The following is a 16,433-nucleotide window of genomic DNA, read 5'->3' on the forward strand; positions in this document are numbered from 1 at the left end:
AAGCTCATCCTTCAGGATAATCTTGTAATGCTACATTCAGTGCAGCATTTGGGTGTTAATGCATTTTTTCACTGCTCTAAGATGAGACAGCTTCTCCTCTGGCAGTTGAGCTCTTATAGACAAGCTGTGATGTTAAATCAGCCACCATTAATGAAACAAAGTAATTCTGAAACAAAACCAGGTACTTATAGTCCCAGGACTAACCCGATGTTATAATAAGAAATTATTTATTTATGCAAAGTAGAAGTCTCATCTGAAATAAAGGTTTATTTGTATCCAAGAAGCTGGGTGAGTTCAGAGAGTGCTGCCAGATTTACAGCCAAAGGAGATTTTTGTTCCGAGTTCCATTTTGCAGAGGACATGCTTAAGTAAAAGTGGGCAGTCTCTACACTACTACAGTGCTTGTCATGGTGGGTGGGTAACTCCAAGCCTGCTGCAAATCCGTGGAGATGTTAATTCAAGCACTGTGGGAAGAAAGGCTCAATTTCAGATAACTGGTGCTAGTACTGTGTGATGAAAATGTTGCCTCCACCTTTGTGTTAAGTGGTTTGGGATAAATGGCATATGGTTGAATGAAGAACAGTTGTTTTGCAGCTGGAGGTCTATTTGAATACCCTATCTAGACAGGTTGATCTTGCTACATCAGGTCCTGTCCTTTACAACTTGTGTGTCATTGCAAAACACAGTGGGAACGTTCTTGGCTATACAGGTCTCTAAAATATTTCTCAGTTTGAATACATTGGGCCATGAATTTCCATTGATGCTTCAGAGCCATGTTTCTATGGAGCAGAGGGAGAATGCTTTGAGCTTAGTGCAGATCAGACTCCAGGGTGACACACTGCTTTGTTTCAAGGCACTCCATGGAATGCAGCAACCTCTGTGTCCTTCTGCACCTTTGGAAGTCTTGTAGCTTACACGGGTTCATTACTGAAGTCTTGGAAACTCTGTGAATGTCGACATCAAATAATGGAGTAAAACAGCAAAACCTCCATGTGAGGAGAGCAGTGAGGTGGTGTGGCTGTACTGCCTTCAAGGACAGGCATAGTGCTGGGCACGGGGCCTGTTGGGGTGTGAGGCTGCAGGGTGAGCTTTAAGGGGTGCTGCTCTGTGCTGTGAACACAAACTCATGAGCTGCTGTTTTCCCGGCTGGATACAGCACCATTTTCCTACATGTTTTCCTCAGCAGACCAACTTGCTCCTTAAAGTCTGTGATGCTAGGTGGCCATGGTGGAACACTTCCTTAGAAAACACTGCTCTTAGGCTGTACATACGCAGTGGCTTCTCCACCTTTTCTATGAATCCTTTGTTCAGACATGACTGCATTTTGACTGTGAACAAACATTAAATACATTTGTGATAAAGGACAGCGTGTATAAAGTATGGCTACCACACCACTACACTTTCACTAAAACATGCTCTAAAGGAAGAGAAATCAGTGGCTGTCTTTTTCCAGTGAGCCATGCACCAAAATGATCTGGACAGTTTCCAGACACCAGTACTTGGGGCTCTGTTAAAAAGCAGACATGGATCGAGATGTAAATATTTTGGTTGAACTTAATCTTCAAAGCTTAACAATAGCATTTATTCTGGGAACAAAATGTCCCTCCTGCTTTTGATGAATCTGGTTCAACAGCTCTATCATTCAAATTAGTTCTGAGCTGGGAGAAGATCTATTCTGTTGGGAAACCCTTTGTCATGCACCTGTGGGATTTTTTTCCCTCAAAAATGTGTCCATCTTTTATTATTGCTAATATTTGCATAGTGGACTCCTTTGTTGGCAAGAGGCATTGAAATGACAGCACAATAGGAAAAAACATCTTCTATTTAACAACTTTGCAGGAATTTTTGGCTCATGGCCTCAGCAACGTGATTCCTTCATTTTTCTTTTGCATACCAAGTGCTGCAGCGATGGGACGGACGGCACTTTTATACAGCACGGGCGCCAAAACACAGGTAATGTGTTTTAAAAACACAGGCTGTAAAAAACACAGGCTTGGAGTGAAGTATGTCAGAGAATTAAAGCTGCGATTCTGCTCACTGCAATTTGTACTGATTTATCCATTGTATTTCCCTAGCCTCCTTCTTCCTCTTTCCTGGGTATGCCTCTGCCCTGTCATTTTTAACAATCTGCATGAAATTGCAGCTGATCAGTGATGTCTTCCTAGGAAAGACGATGGTTCCATTTATTTTTACCTGTTTCATTCAATATGACATATAAAGTCTGTGGCAGCAAGGAAGTTAGGAGTTGTGTTTTCAGACTGCAGGAAACTGCATAAAAGCCCTTTCAGTTTATGTGAATTTGTCAGCATTGTAACAAAAGTGCCCTCTAATGGTGTTTAATGGATTTAATGCTACAGTCTAAACCGAAGTTTAGGAAAATAAAATCACATTTCATTTATCTGATTTAATTTATCTTCTATCTGATTTCCAAAATAAAATGAAAGTAACCTTTAGAGCTTTGTTTGTTAAAAAAACACAAGTAATCTCCCAGCTTCTGCCTTGTGACATGGTGTGCTTGTCCAATCCCTCAGTGTACACTGAGCCCACAGAGATGACATTTAGATTTTTGAGGATGTTTGTTGCTATTTCCTACTGAGGAATCTAAACCCACAAGCTGTTATTACAGTAGCTCAGGAAAGAGAGGACTGTAATTGCTGAGAATGATAACTGACCCTATCAGCCTGTCATCTGTCCAACATGTGCTTGGGAACAAGAGAGGTAGCAAACCACTTGGAGCACCCCCACAGCATTGTCTCTTCCTCTGAAACTCATGGGCCCTTCAGTGGCAACCTGCCAGATCAATGTCATGTCCTTTGCTATTCTCCCAGGTAACAAGTGACAGGACAAGAGGAAACACCAACAGGCTGATCCAGGGAAGGTTTAGATTAGATATTAGGAAACTTTTCCTCAGAGAAAGGGTTGTAAAGCATTGGAACAGACTGCCTGGAGTAATGGCAGACTCACCATCCCAGGAAGTTTTCAAACATTGTGTGAATGTGGCACTTGAGGACATGGTTTAATGGTGAACATGGTGGTGGTGCTGGGTTGATGGTTGAACTTGATGACCTTAAAGGTCTCTTAACCTTAACAGTTCTATGATTCAATGATTCTAATTTAATTTTATAGCTGTTTCTCTTGCCTTGTCTTGTATAAAGAACATTAGCTGCAAGGAAGAAGTTCATGAGGTACAAGACTAAATACAATCCATAGGTAGTTTCTTCTCAACCGTGCCTTGCAATTATTTCTTATGCAGATGCAACAATATTAAGGAATTATACAGGACTTTACTCCAATAATCTACATGTTAAATAATTGCTAATTAGCCTACAGAGTACTTTGAACTCAATCATAATGAATAATCTAACAATTAATAATCTTGAAAAGTATTTATATGAAAATATTTTAGCTACTACTTGGCTATTAGTTATTTCATGTATTTTAGTTGAATTTTATGTCATACAATGAACTGTCATCCTCACAGCCATTCTCTTCTGTAATCTGTTAATGTACTGAATGTACAATTTACAGTTGTACTGCATCATGCTGTACTGGCTTTTCCATGGAAGATTTGAGGTATCCTGCAGACCTATAACCTTGAGGCGTATGGGGTACTTGAGCACCCTGGCTCTGGTACATGAAGGGAAAGACCCTGATAAAAGGTCTTTTGAATTAATCAATACATGAAAGGGAAAAAGAAACCACTATAATCGATTTCAAGGCAGCAAACACACAATAAAAACCTGCTTGGTTTACCCATTGGTTTCGCAGTATAGCAGTGCCTGTGTCTAAAAGTTAAGAGTGTGGTTATGAGTTAGCACTATGAGAGTATTTTATTATGCATAACAATCTCTCCCCTGCCTTCCTGGAAAGCAACACATCAGCTTAATGCTCTCCATTGTCGCTGTCCAGACAGAATGAGGAGATGACAAGACCATCATTTATAAATATTGGTCAGGTCATAGGCAAAAAGAGGCCTTTCCCTTAGAGGGAAGTCAGTTTGGCATAGCACATGGAAGCAATGCAAAGAGCCTTTCAGGGGCACAGAGGAGTCCTTTTGTCTCAAATGGCTATACCTGGATTGCAGTTTTGTCATTTGTTCCTCAGTGATATATTTTCCTGGGAGAAAAGAGAAGTGAGGAACTCTATCATGGACTAGAAGCATCCTTCAAATAGAATCAACACTTTTTTTCTTGCTCTTCATGAAGGCAGAAAGAGGGAAAAGTTCCTTGTGACTTTACCAGCAGATTTTCCGTCCCTTTTTATGTAAACACTCTGTCTATCCTTCTTGATGGTATTTTTAAGTACACCATGACTTTAATTTTCTAGTGTTTTAACAACTTGTCTGGTTTTGTTTTTAACAACTTGTCTCTTAAAATGAAACCTAATTATTTTAGTAAAGAAACATATTATCAATATAAAAATAAAGTGAGCATCTGTCTACTTATCGTCAAAAACCTTCTGTGAATCTGAACTGTATATTTATAAGAGCAGAAGTACTCAGTGAGCACTTACAGCAGAACAGGACAGTGCAATTTTACTGTCATTTTCCATCAGATTAATACCATATATACTGTGAAGAAATATGTAATTATTAGGCCATATATTTTTCTGAATTTATATTACTTGCATTAGTTATAATCTTTAATGTACTTTTTAAATGGTACCTACATTTTCTTAAGTAAATACACTGATATTAAAATGAAATTGTTAGTGGTTTCAGATTTAAAAATAGTTTTCTTTTAGTGTTAATCCCAACAAAAGAAGTCAGAAGTCTTCTCTTGTGGAAAAAATCATAGCATACATAATTCTTGCTTAGTGCTATGACAGATTTGTTATTTAGTACAACATAGGGTGCATGGCTATAAATAAGTTGCACAATGACAGTGGGTGCTGAGAAACTTCTGGAATGAGACATCGCACACACACGTTCCACTTAATACCCAAATGTGAAAGTGATGCTCTGATCTGTGTCAGGGTGCTGGCAGCAGGGTCAAGCAGAGATGTTGAGATCTCTCACTATCTCATCACTGTAGTTGATTAAAGATAATAATCAGAGATTAAAATTGAAATTATATGCATCTGCAATCCACAGATACATTAATAGCTAACACCTTCAACATCTGAATCTTGACTTTGTCTACAATATTTTAAAATTAGTCCTTTTCACAATTTCTTTTGTTGTTTTTGTTGTTAGACTGAATGATCTGCAACTCTTGTTTATTGTTTTAGGTGGCTTGCCTTATCTCTTGTGTGCTAATTCTTGTGGTGATCTACACAATTGGACCTCTGCTGTACTGGCTTCCTATGGTATACTACTTAACTTTTTTAAAGATTAAGATGTCAAATATTTCCTAAGGACAGTTTATTTCAGGGAAAGACAGTGCAACCTTTAAAACAGCTCTATTTAATTTCAGTGGCCAAAAGAATAGTAAGGCTATGATAAATCCCAAAATCATAAAGTACAGAGGTGACAGCATAAGACATATAGATTTTAGACATATATAGTTACATACATAGGTTATCACATCAGAGTATAGAAGTGAATTTCTCTTCTGCTTATTTTTGGCATGTAGTTTACGAAAAATATACACCCAGCTCGCTGTGGATTTGTAAATTGACAAAGTGTGGTAGAAATTAATGAAGATTAATGATATTTCTCCTGATATGCACATGATATACAATTTTGCTTTTCAAATAAATATGACACAAATTATTTTAAATAGTGATATAAGCTTAATGACAAAAAGATTATAAAGTATTCTTATATCTCTGTCATACATCTATGCTAGGACTCTTTAAAGCAGTGTGGCATCTTTTCACATAAGCTATATCTAGCTTTTGGTATTATGAATTAATAGCTAATTTTAACTAGAGGCATGTCAAAGCTGCTAAATACAGCTCCAAAATTATCCACGATTCTGCCATGTATGTACATGAAGTTTTGACTCAACTATGTTTTAAACTTGCTTTGTGCTATTGTTTACATGGTGTCATGAAAGTTCTCACTTTTCAAACACAGATCTTTTTATAGCTTATTTTAACCATGCAAAGTAAGGACACTTGAAGAAGGGTACACAATATGTCCTGGGTTTTTTGCTATACTTCTTCCCTACTTTCATTTGTTTTCATATGGATTATAGGTAAATTTTGACCAGTTTCCTGTAGGTTTTTCCACCCATATTTTAAAAATACTTTTTGGTTTTTGCTTTCTTGATAATTTATTTCTCTTCCAATATGCCTTTTCAGCCCCATCTATGCACTGTAAGTCCATTGATTTGTACTCCATTATTTTTGGCTCTAGATAATTTATTCATCCATCTCCTTCTCCTTCCTGAGTCAAAGAACAAAAAAATATTGTTTTTTTGCTTCAGAATTAATGGACCTTTGCCCTAGAGGCCTTCTCTAGGGGAAGGGAAGGAAGTGAGGAAAGGGAGTTACAATTCTTCACTGCATAGGAGTTGAGTGATGATTTGCTTTCGAGTCCTTCAGACTGTGGCAGAATGTATTTGGTCTGGTGAGGCATAGAAGAGTCTTGAGTAGTCCTGAGGTTTCTGTCATTTTTCTTTCTGTTGGGTAGCCTGTAGATTGCCTTCACAAATAAGATGGGGATAGGGTGGTTGTTGCTGTTAGCAGCTGTCACAAGGGCACCTGTGCTTATCCCATTTTCTAAACACCTACAAGGTTTTTTATAATTTAATTATGATATTGACTGCTAAATTAAAGAAACAGCACTTGCTTTCACTAACAACTATGCAAATGGCTTTTGTGTTTATATCTTTGCAGTGTGTGTTAGCAAGCATTATTGTTGTGGGCTTGAAGGGGATGCTAATGCAGTTCCGTGACTTAAAAAAATATTGGAATGTGGATAAAATAGACTGGGTAAGTAAAACTTAATCTAAGGAGGTTTTCCTGACATCATTTGGCAAACATCTGTTAACTATAACAGTTCTGTGGCCCTAGAAGTAATAAGTGCAATATATTATTAGTAGTACTTTTTGTGCACTATCAGTTTAGAATAACAGCATCTGTAATATCAGTTGTATTAAAAAATAACATTTTAACAAATGATAAAGAATCAAACCTGATGCTAGAGATGTGTATACAGACAGATCAAATTAATATGAGCAAATATGTGTCTAATTTTTATGTCTTTCCTATCTGTTTAACATGCTTTTGTTATTGTAGCATTCCTATCCTCTGGGAATAGGGAATGACCACACAGGTCAAACAGAACTGGAAGCACTAGTGTTGCAGGAAGATAAATATTGAGGGGGGCTGTAGGTAAATTGCCTTAATTCTTTCAGATTTTGCAGAAATGTATTCTATCTACTGTTTGAACACAGTGAAAAATTCTGCACTATGAGAGGAGGAATACATCAGAAAAAGTAGATAGGTGAAGAGATAGAGTATGAAAATTTAGTTTAATGCAAAGTCTAAATAGTCTGAGAGAATTTGCAAAAATTCCATAGTAAAGATGAATCCTGGATGTAAAAAGACTCCTGGATTTCTCTTCTGTGGGAGATTTTGGGTGTAATGGCCCATTAGCGGAACCAAAATTTCTTCTGATGTCCTGCATGTTTGAGTTAACAATATTCAGAAAGGTATTTTGGCCACATAGTCCTTGTCTGTGGTGGGAAATACAGATAATTGGAGTTGATAGGACTTTTTTGAATCCACCAGTTACTTAGCATTCTATAGCAGTAATGGTTAAGTCTAGAAAGAATAAAACTTTTTTTTTTGTTAGACTACTGCATTTTAGTAAGGAAAACAGAGCTGAGAAAACAACATCAAGTTTGTCTGTGAGATTTTTTGCACTTGGTTGCAGAAAACTAGAGGTTCAGAAGACTTGTTTTTGGAGGTTTCTTTTGTATTATCCCGAAGAAAAGTTCTGTATTTCCTGAAATATTTTCGTCCTCAAGCAGTAAAATTCTGAAAATATTTTCTATCTCTTGTTTTGTATTCGATCTTCAGCTTAACCCCTATTGCCAATGACAGAAATTATGGATGATGTGGATCAAAAATTATTTTGGGAACAATGGACTTTAAACCATTTAAGTCATTAACATTTAAACATCGGTAGTTATGGGAGAGAGATATATCTTCTCCATCAGTTCATTGAGATAATAAGTAGATACACTTTCCAGCAGGATATTTTGGAATCTCACTAGATTTGACATGTCTTCACAGATTGACTAACCTGATTGATTTTTGCTTTTCTGGTTTTGGCAGAAAAGGTTGTGTAAGTAGTTAGTTATTACATCTCTGACATCTGTCATCATTTCTAAGAGAGGTTATAGAACGGGGGAGTTTGCTGGGTTCATCTTTTTGACAAAACATACTTGAGCAATGATTTATCTTGAAGTAGTTTAACCATCAGTCCTTAGCTTGACAGGATAAATCATCTTGCCTTAAATAGCATAGTTTAAAGAAAGGCTATAAACATTGATCTTGCATTGCTGCCTGCTCTGAGGAGCCCCACCAAGGCCAGTGATTTGTATAACTACACTGGTTATTTTGGCCTGAAAGGATTCACCCCGGTAATTGACAGAACACTAGAAATGAATAATTCCATCACCCAGGTTATCCAAAGTGTTCTGAAGATAAAAACCCTAACAAAACATTTGGAAATAATTAGCAGTTGTCCTTTCTGGAACTGATTCTTTGAAGGGTGTGTGTCATGTAGAATTGAAGTCAGGTTTGTTTTGGTGATAGGTCTGGCAAATGATTGTGCATGGAAATGGAATATTATGGAGTTTGTTACCTAGTTCCTTCACACTTCTTTAAGCATCTCATTAGACACAAAGGGGATGAATATATTTATTTGTTGATTAGTTCTCTATAAACATAATCCTTTTAAATGTAGAAGGTATGATATTGTTCAGAGGTTGGAGTTGAGGAAATTCATTGGTTCCTCGAATCACAGAATATTCTGTGTTTCTATGAAATCTCTTTCAGCCATGGGTGGCTTTTTCTTTCAGATTTACATCCTGCCTCTCAAATCACATTCGATTACTTTTCAGCTACTACCCCACTGTCCTTATTCCAGAGGTTTCTTTCCTGCCATTTGAACTTCAAATGTCTCCTGCTTCAGTTAAGGCCTTCTGTCAGTCCCTACACCTTGGCTGGATGACTTCAACACCCTCAGATTAATAACTGCCTTATTCAACTACATATGTTATATGCATAACTGAGAGTGATTTGTCTTGATCTTTTTTTCTGCTTTTTTTGAGAAAAGCCAGGAAGCTAATCTGACCTTGTCTGTAAATACATCTCACTTCTCAGGCCCTCAGGTCAAAAGATGATTTTCTTGTCCTTCCTGTAAGCCTAAGTTCTTATGCAGGCCAGCTTTACTAACTTGCTGTTTTTATTCTCCAGCTTGATAGGGCTGCTGATACCTGTGATATTCTCCTAGTATTACTAAAAAGGCCAGTGAAGTTCTTGTTAACTTTTGATTTTAAGGCTCAGGATCACAGATAAGCTGCCTTTTAAGACAGGCAAAAATACTGCCTGGCAATGGACTGCTGAAGAAAAATGTTCTCTTTGCTGTTAACAGTTGGACTTGAAAGTAACCAGAGTTGGGGGGAAAATATTTCAGAACATAATGTTCTAAGTGAAAAATTATAACAGAATAAGGATCATTTTCATGAGTTAATTAAATAGCATGGATTTGACAAGTACAGCAATGAAATACTCTGGCATTTAAAGAGAAAAAAATGTTTTAAAGTTACATATATGTCTTGACCAGAAAATGACCACAGCTGAGACAAAGCCAGGTTGCATGCCTGACTTTTAAAGCAGAATGGCCAGAATTTATGGTAAAAATGACACATTCCCAACATGGTGTTGTGATGACAGGCAGTTATGGATTCATGAATCATAATTATATGCACATATATTAATATTAAAGGACATAAGGAATGCTACTAATTCAGCAATTAAAGTAGATCCAAGAATGAAGATCTCATTTTTGACAAGTATCCTCCAAGATCTTGCAATTGTGAAATTCTGGGACACGTATCCAATACCCTGTCAATCTATTTTGTCAAAATACTTAGAGGAGAGGCCCTAGAAAGGGTCTTCCTTGAAATCTGGAGCTCATTAGTGCATTTTCTTGGGGTTTTTTAGAACTTCTTCAGATACCATCATCAGGAGGAAGATGGCCTCTTAAATTTGTTCATCACACATGGGTCCTGATTCTGAGAGCTCTCTTGGCTCTGCTATGCTTTACAAAGAGAGAGCTCTGCTCTGCTTTCCTGTACAAAGTAGGAAACCAACTCTTCTATGAGCATTATTTTATATCAATGATTCTATCTTATGGCATCTTAGGGAGATTTTCTATTTGTCCTGCCTTAGTGAATATGCTAGTGTGAGTTATATTACTTGTGCTGTAGGTGGTATCAAAGAACTACAATACCACTTTAGGATCATTTAGGATCATTTAGGTTGGGAAAGACCTTTAAAGACCATCTAATCCAACTGTTAATCCAACACTGCCAAGTCTACTCCTAAACCATGTCCCTAAGTGCAGTTCCTGCCCTGTGGCTGTGGTGGGCTTCACTTGAATACCAAGTTTTCATGAAGGGTGTGCTGAGGATGAATGCACACATTAGTCATTTGTCTGCAGAAGGATGTGGGACCATGGCCATGTCACTCAGTCCTTTGAGCCAGAGCCTCCTCCAGGACTCCAGCATCTATTGCTGAGACAGGTTTGGAATGAGCAGGACTTTAATGGGATTCTTTTGGCTATATGCTGGAGGGCCTCTGTTTGAGCAGCTCATCACAGCCTCACATCACAGATAGCACAGAACTGTCAGCTGAGACATGTTCATCTCTTCCTCCATTAAGCAACAGCGTAACTAGGTAGGAGTTAGATGAACTGCATCCTAAATTTTATCCATTCTGATAACCAAATCTATTGATTATGGTAGGAGACGAGACAGCTGTGTTGCAGCTAGTTATGTGCAAGGAACTCTACCCATTCAGGCAACAGCTGATCATCTCCTCAGTTTGTAATGAAACAAGGCAAGCGTATAATCTGCTTTTAAACTGGTACATAAACACTTATTATCACTGTACCTTAGCCTTGCATGGTTTAGCTCTAGGTTCAGAAAGTATTCTGCAACTTGTTTATATGATTTTTTTCCTACCAAATGCAGATTTTATACTGTCATCAATGGTGGATAATCAGACTCCATGAAATGGAAAGTCTAGAGGAGGCAGTTGATATACACAGTCACTGTACCTCTCAGTGCTTCTGATACTTTCTGATACATACAGGGGTTGACATAAATCTATTTCTTCTGCTTGTTTCTTTTCTCCATCTTTAGAGTTTTTCTTTAAATTAGTACAGTACTTTGAAGGTGGATTTTGTTTTGGTTTTTGATATTAGCATGTGCCTATAACACACTATTGCTAAGATCTGAAGATCGATTAGATTCTATCTGTCCTGGCATATGCAATAATCATATTGAAGTAAGCTGCCAAGGATAACTTTGATATTTTTTATCACTTTTATGTTGAACTTTGCAATAACCATGAATTTAAAAAAAGTCTATCAGATCAACATAACTTCTTTCTACAAGTTTGATGCTACCCTATTAAAGAAGAACTGCTTCCAGGCCAATACAAAGCACTGAAAGGGTGGTTGAGTAATGAGACTATGTTAGTTTTGGCTCAGCCTCTACAACAATGGCAGTCTCTGAATACAGTTAAGATGTAAGATATTAGGCTGCTGGAGAGGCACTTAACTAACTTTCTCAGTAGTCAGCAGTACTTAAATATTTCTGGTTTTGATTCTTCCTATGCAGACTTTGTATTGTGTTTTTGTGCTGTTCTCTTCTGAGACATAAGAAGTTTGCAGGTCTGCAGCAGTGATTTAGTCAGATGTGATGAGGTTCAGGTCTGCAGCTGAACTGGATTGCACTGGAGTGGATTCAGGTATTGTCAAGGGTTCAGCCTTATTAAGATAGTCTAATTCTTGATCCCACTGATTTTCAGGTTTTCAGTAGTTCTGTTAGCCTTTTCACATCCAGGTGAGCTTCTTTATAAATGTATATTGGATTTATAAATCTTAGCATTACTTTCTTATTCATTAATCAGACCTCAGTATCTGCTGTTCTTAAAGGTGGTCTTTGCAAATATGTGCACAACACTTCATATAATATGTCATGTCAAAATACAACTAGTGATTAAGGACAGTTTCAGAGGATGAACTACTTCCTTACCTAGCAGGCCTCCTGTTGAGGAAACTGAAAAGTCTTTTGCAGTAGTTAGGAATCTTCAAGATGAGGGAGGAAAAGGTTTCTCAACAGTCACATAACACTCTGTCCTCTGTGAAGCGCAAATTAGCATGGTATGAATTACACTTAATAATTCATAAAATAACAGTTCTGAAATCTGCTCAAGCAAAATCCCTGTGCTCGGGCTGAAAGTATTCTATTGTCTCTGGCTTTCGTGAGTTAAGTGAAGGAATCAGAAAAGATAATCTTAAAAATGACTGTGCCATTGTAATGTGATCTGTTATTGTGCAAACGTGAACAAGCAGCACTGTAATTCTTGAAATGGGCACCTGTGGGGATCAGTATATCCAGAGAAATGAAAATACTTTCCAGTCTTTTTAAAAACCTTTTATATAAAGATTAGATGGCAATCTTGGCTTAAGGCTCCCTCAAGGAAAGAAAGATGTGCTTTATTATACCAATTAGGTTGGTATAAGATATCGAGTAATTTGTACTTTTCTTTTAATTGTAAAATCTGCGTGTCTCTTAGCTGTACATGTCATTGTAGTATGGAAAGAAAAGTGATCATTTCTGGTAAGAAAATAATTAAGGAAAAATTGAAATGTGAAAGTTTGGTAAACTTTTTAAAAATTTCTTTTTAAAGTGACCTTAGTTTCAGATATGCTTCTAAGTATTTTTTAAATTTGTATTTAAAATTAATCCAAAGTTTTAGTAATCAAATATTGAAGGATGGGGAGGTAATATGAAATCTCACCATTTCCATTGGAAGGAATTAATTCCCCAGTAATTTTTATTTGTAATAGAGTTGTTTCAGTCAGCTGTACTCTGATAAATGCCACTTTTAATCAGACTCCTTGCCAATCATAATTCCCACTTGTATGATTAGTGGAAGAAAAGCTCTCTGTATGTGACCTCATTAGGGCACCTCTTTATGGGAAAGGAAAGGAGGATTTAAAATCTACGCAGTGAAGAAGGTGAAGAGAATTTGCAATGTGAAAAATAAAATACAGGTTTCCAAAACAGCTGAGTTTATTCTGACTTAAACTGTTAGCAGAAGTACAAATGCTATTTTAAGTAACCCTGGAAGGAACCTCTGTGAGCACTGGGAAGAGTTGTGCCATGCTGCATGTGGTCCCCCATGGGGAGGCATTACTTTAATTGCTAATTCAGTCTTCAGTATTTGCCAGTTCAAAGATCCAAATGTTCACATCTGAGAAACTAGCTTAGTTTTAAAAATCTTTATTTCTGATTCAAAAAAATGCACATTGCTATCAAATTTGAAACTAATCACTTCTTTTTGCTCCCCTCCTTAAAGAGCATCTGGGTTAGTACCTATGTGTTTACAATATGCTTTGCTGCTAACGTGGGACTGTTGTATGGTGTTGTGTGCACTATAGCAATCGTGATTTTCCGCTTTCCCAGGTAAGAAACAATTAATTGAAATGTTCCACTAGCACTTCATTATGTATTCCTTCTGCATATTGCTTCACAGTCAGGAAAGACATACGGTATACTAAATTTAACAACTAAAATTCAGGTTTTTAGTTGCAGAAAATTGCAAGATAAGACAATTCAAAAGTAAAAGTCACATCTGTCCATTTACTGTAGACTAAGGAATCTCTAAAACATTTTATAAAATGGCATTGTTTTGTGATTTCTTTTATTATTACACATCTGTAGGGTTAATTATGTGAAGGTAGCATAAAATCAACTGGAAGATTAATAATTTTTTTCCCATTAGATATTTATTTGCTCCTTAAGGAAAAAGTATATCTGGCAAGCTTTAGTAACTAAGAGCGTTTATAAACTTCTAGGTACTATGTTGCACAGGAATTGGTAGCTGACAATTGCACTGCTAATATAGATCAATGAAACATAGCTGTACAGCTATTCTAATGTCTAACAAAATGTGTAAGTTCTGTGCATGACTTGGAAAAGTCAGGACAAATAAACTAGAGCCTTCAGAAGGGGTTTTTTGTTTGTTTTTTTGTTTGTTTTTTTTTGTTGTTGTTGTTTTTGTTTTTGTTTTTAAATTAATATTTTATGGTTGCTACTTTGGATCATGAGTCAAGGGAAATATAGCTGAGCTTCATGATTGATTTGTGCTACAGAATTAATCCACAGCTCACCAGTCCTGGAAATGACTTGCTGCTTGCATGCAGTTTGCATGAACATTGAATCCTAGTGAAATTAAGCACAATATAGACAGCTCGATTAAATGCTTGTTAAAGTTAATGGTGTTAGACATTTGTGCACAGCTTTATTCTCATAGAATAAGTTAAAGAACCAGCATGAAAATAGTTCCAAATTTCAAGGCAGTTAAAAATAATGGGAGATTGCTTCTGCTTGAATTAACCGATACTTTTGTGATAACATTGTGCTACTCAACAAACTAAAATTTTGATAAATTCTGTAGTAAAGCAAAAGGCAAGTTTTCATGTTGTTTTTGTCCTGAGCCTGGATGTTAGAGGCTCTCCAAAAGCAGAAAGTGATGGCTATTTAGCACAAAAGAGCCAGATGCAAAGGAGACCTCAGTCTGAACCTGCACTTATTAACGTAAAGAAGACTCTTCCCAGTGATCTCTGTGTTCAGTAAAGCTGCACATGACTGTCCGCACCATCTAAAGGCATTGAACAAGGTAGCAGCCCTAAAACTGGCATGGCACAGATGGGGTTAATGAGATAATGTGTAGTAAGCCGTGCAGTCATGAGCAGAAGTGTTAGCAGAAGCGAAGCAAGGAAAATACCATAGATTATTTATTGTAAGGTTTCTGTTCATATGTCAGAGTGCTGGATGTGGTACATGTTATGTATCAGACTGTATTAAAAGCAGCAGCAGCTACAGCTTCATTTAGGCAGAGATGAGAGAACAGCTGATGTTTGCAAGGCTCATTTATCTGGCCCCAATACCTGCAAATACTCCTGGTATATTGGTGCATCTGTCTCAGAGGATAGATAGTTCCATAGTCTTCTGCAGTTAAATGTATTCCTGTAAACGACATGTTGAATCAGAAGATCCTAACACTGAGCTCCCTTTCCAAAGCAATTTTCTCTTTTATCTCTGTAGAAAGCATAGGAATACTGATGCTTTCCAGTAAGTCCCCCATTTTGATGGCTAGAGTGTAATGTTCTGCTTCATCATGTAAAGATGTGTCAATTTTAATGACAAATAAAATATCTTTGTTTTTCATGACCCACAACTATTCTATGTATTTATTTTCCCTTTCCTTACAATATGATTTTTGCAGGTTAAAAAATATTAATTAAACTTCTTTATTTTTGAAGATATAGATTATATATGAGCTACCTTGACTTGAAAGTAGCTCTGTCCAGCAAACAAAAGTTAAAATTAAGATATTCTTCACAAGAGAATAAGAGAATTTAATTATTCATATATTCAAAGTGATCTCACAATTCTAAAATAAGCTTTTTACTGTTTAAGAAGATGATTATCAGAAAAGATAAGGTCTGTAATCACAAGAATACTCCCAGATTGCATTTTTGGACCTTTAAACTGCTATGCTGTAGCTTGGGATGTGTGTCTTTTTTGTTTCTGCTCAAGACTACTAATGATTAACTGTACAGATTTTTCCCTATATATTGATCACAGAGCAAAGACACTGAATTTGAAAAATATGAAAGAGGTGGAATACAAATACAAAGCAGAAGATAACTGTGTAAGTTAATTTCTTTTTTAACTTTCTGTTTGTGTGTGTGTTTCACTAATTCAGATTTGTTTGTTTTCTCTGGTTAGTTATCAGATTGTAATCGGGGAGTCAAGGGAATGCTTTTATGATATGACTACTTGAAATCTAAAGCCAGGATAATATAATAATATTATAGTTGGCCACTGGAATATTTTCATGGTTCTGCTGCTTGTCTGCAAAGTGAAGTTAGGCAAGTCCTCTTAGATTTATCTATCTTAGTTTATTTGTCATTTATAATTATGAATTGCGCTTTCTCAGTGTTTCCTAATTCCTAAATTAAAGGAAATATCTTGCCAGGAATGGCAAGGGCAATCTGAGCAGACAATAGCAGTCTCTGTATTATTATCACTTTTCCTAAAAGTCCTTTGGTATTTTTATAATCCCCAATCTCTTTTCTGAAACCATTTCTTTCACCAACCACTTGTGACCAGATTGTCCCAGAGGACACCACAAGGCTGGGCAAAGAGGGGCAGCACCACAAAATTGTT

General features: G+C 36.7%; 1 protein-coding gene across 1 annotated transcript in view; it reads left to right on the forward strand.

The window, feature by feature from the left end:
• The window catches only part of SLC26A7 (solute carrier family 26 member 7), a 64,978-nt gene that overhangs the window by 36,218 nt on the left and 12,327 nt on the right, over nucleotides 1–16,433 (forward strand). Inside the window, exons 8-12 of the mRNA XM_030971822.1 lie at nucleotides 1,840–1,953; nucleotides 5,230–5,307; nucleotides 6,784–6,879; nucleotides 13,555–13,661; nucleotides 15,849–15,915. Of these exons, the coding sequence (XP_030827682.1) occupies nucleotides 1,840–1,953; nucleotides 5,230–5,307; nucleotides 6,784–6,879; nucleotides 13,555–13,661; nucleotides 15,849–15,915 (462 nt within the window). The remainder of the gene's footprint in view (nucleotides 1–1,839; nucleotides 1,954–5,229; nucleotides 5,308–6,783; nucleotides 6,880–13,554; nucleotides 13,662–15,848; nucleotides 15,916–16,433) is intronic.

Source organism: Camarhynchus parvulus, chromosome 2, assembly GCF_901933205.1.
Source record: "Camarhynchus parvulus chromosome 2, STF_HiC, whole genome shotgun sequence".
Classification (NCBI taxonomy): domain Eukaryota; kingdom Metazoa; phylum Chordata; class Aves; order Passeriformes; family Thraupidae; genus Camarhynchus; species Camarhynchus parvulus.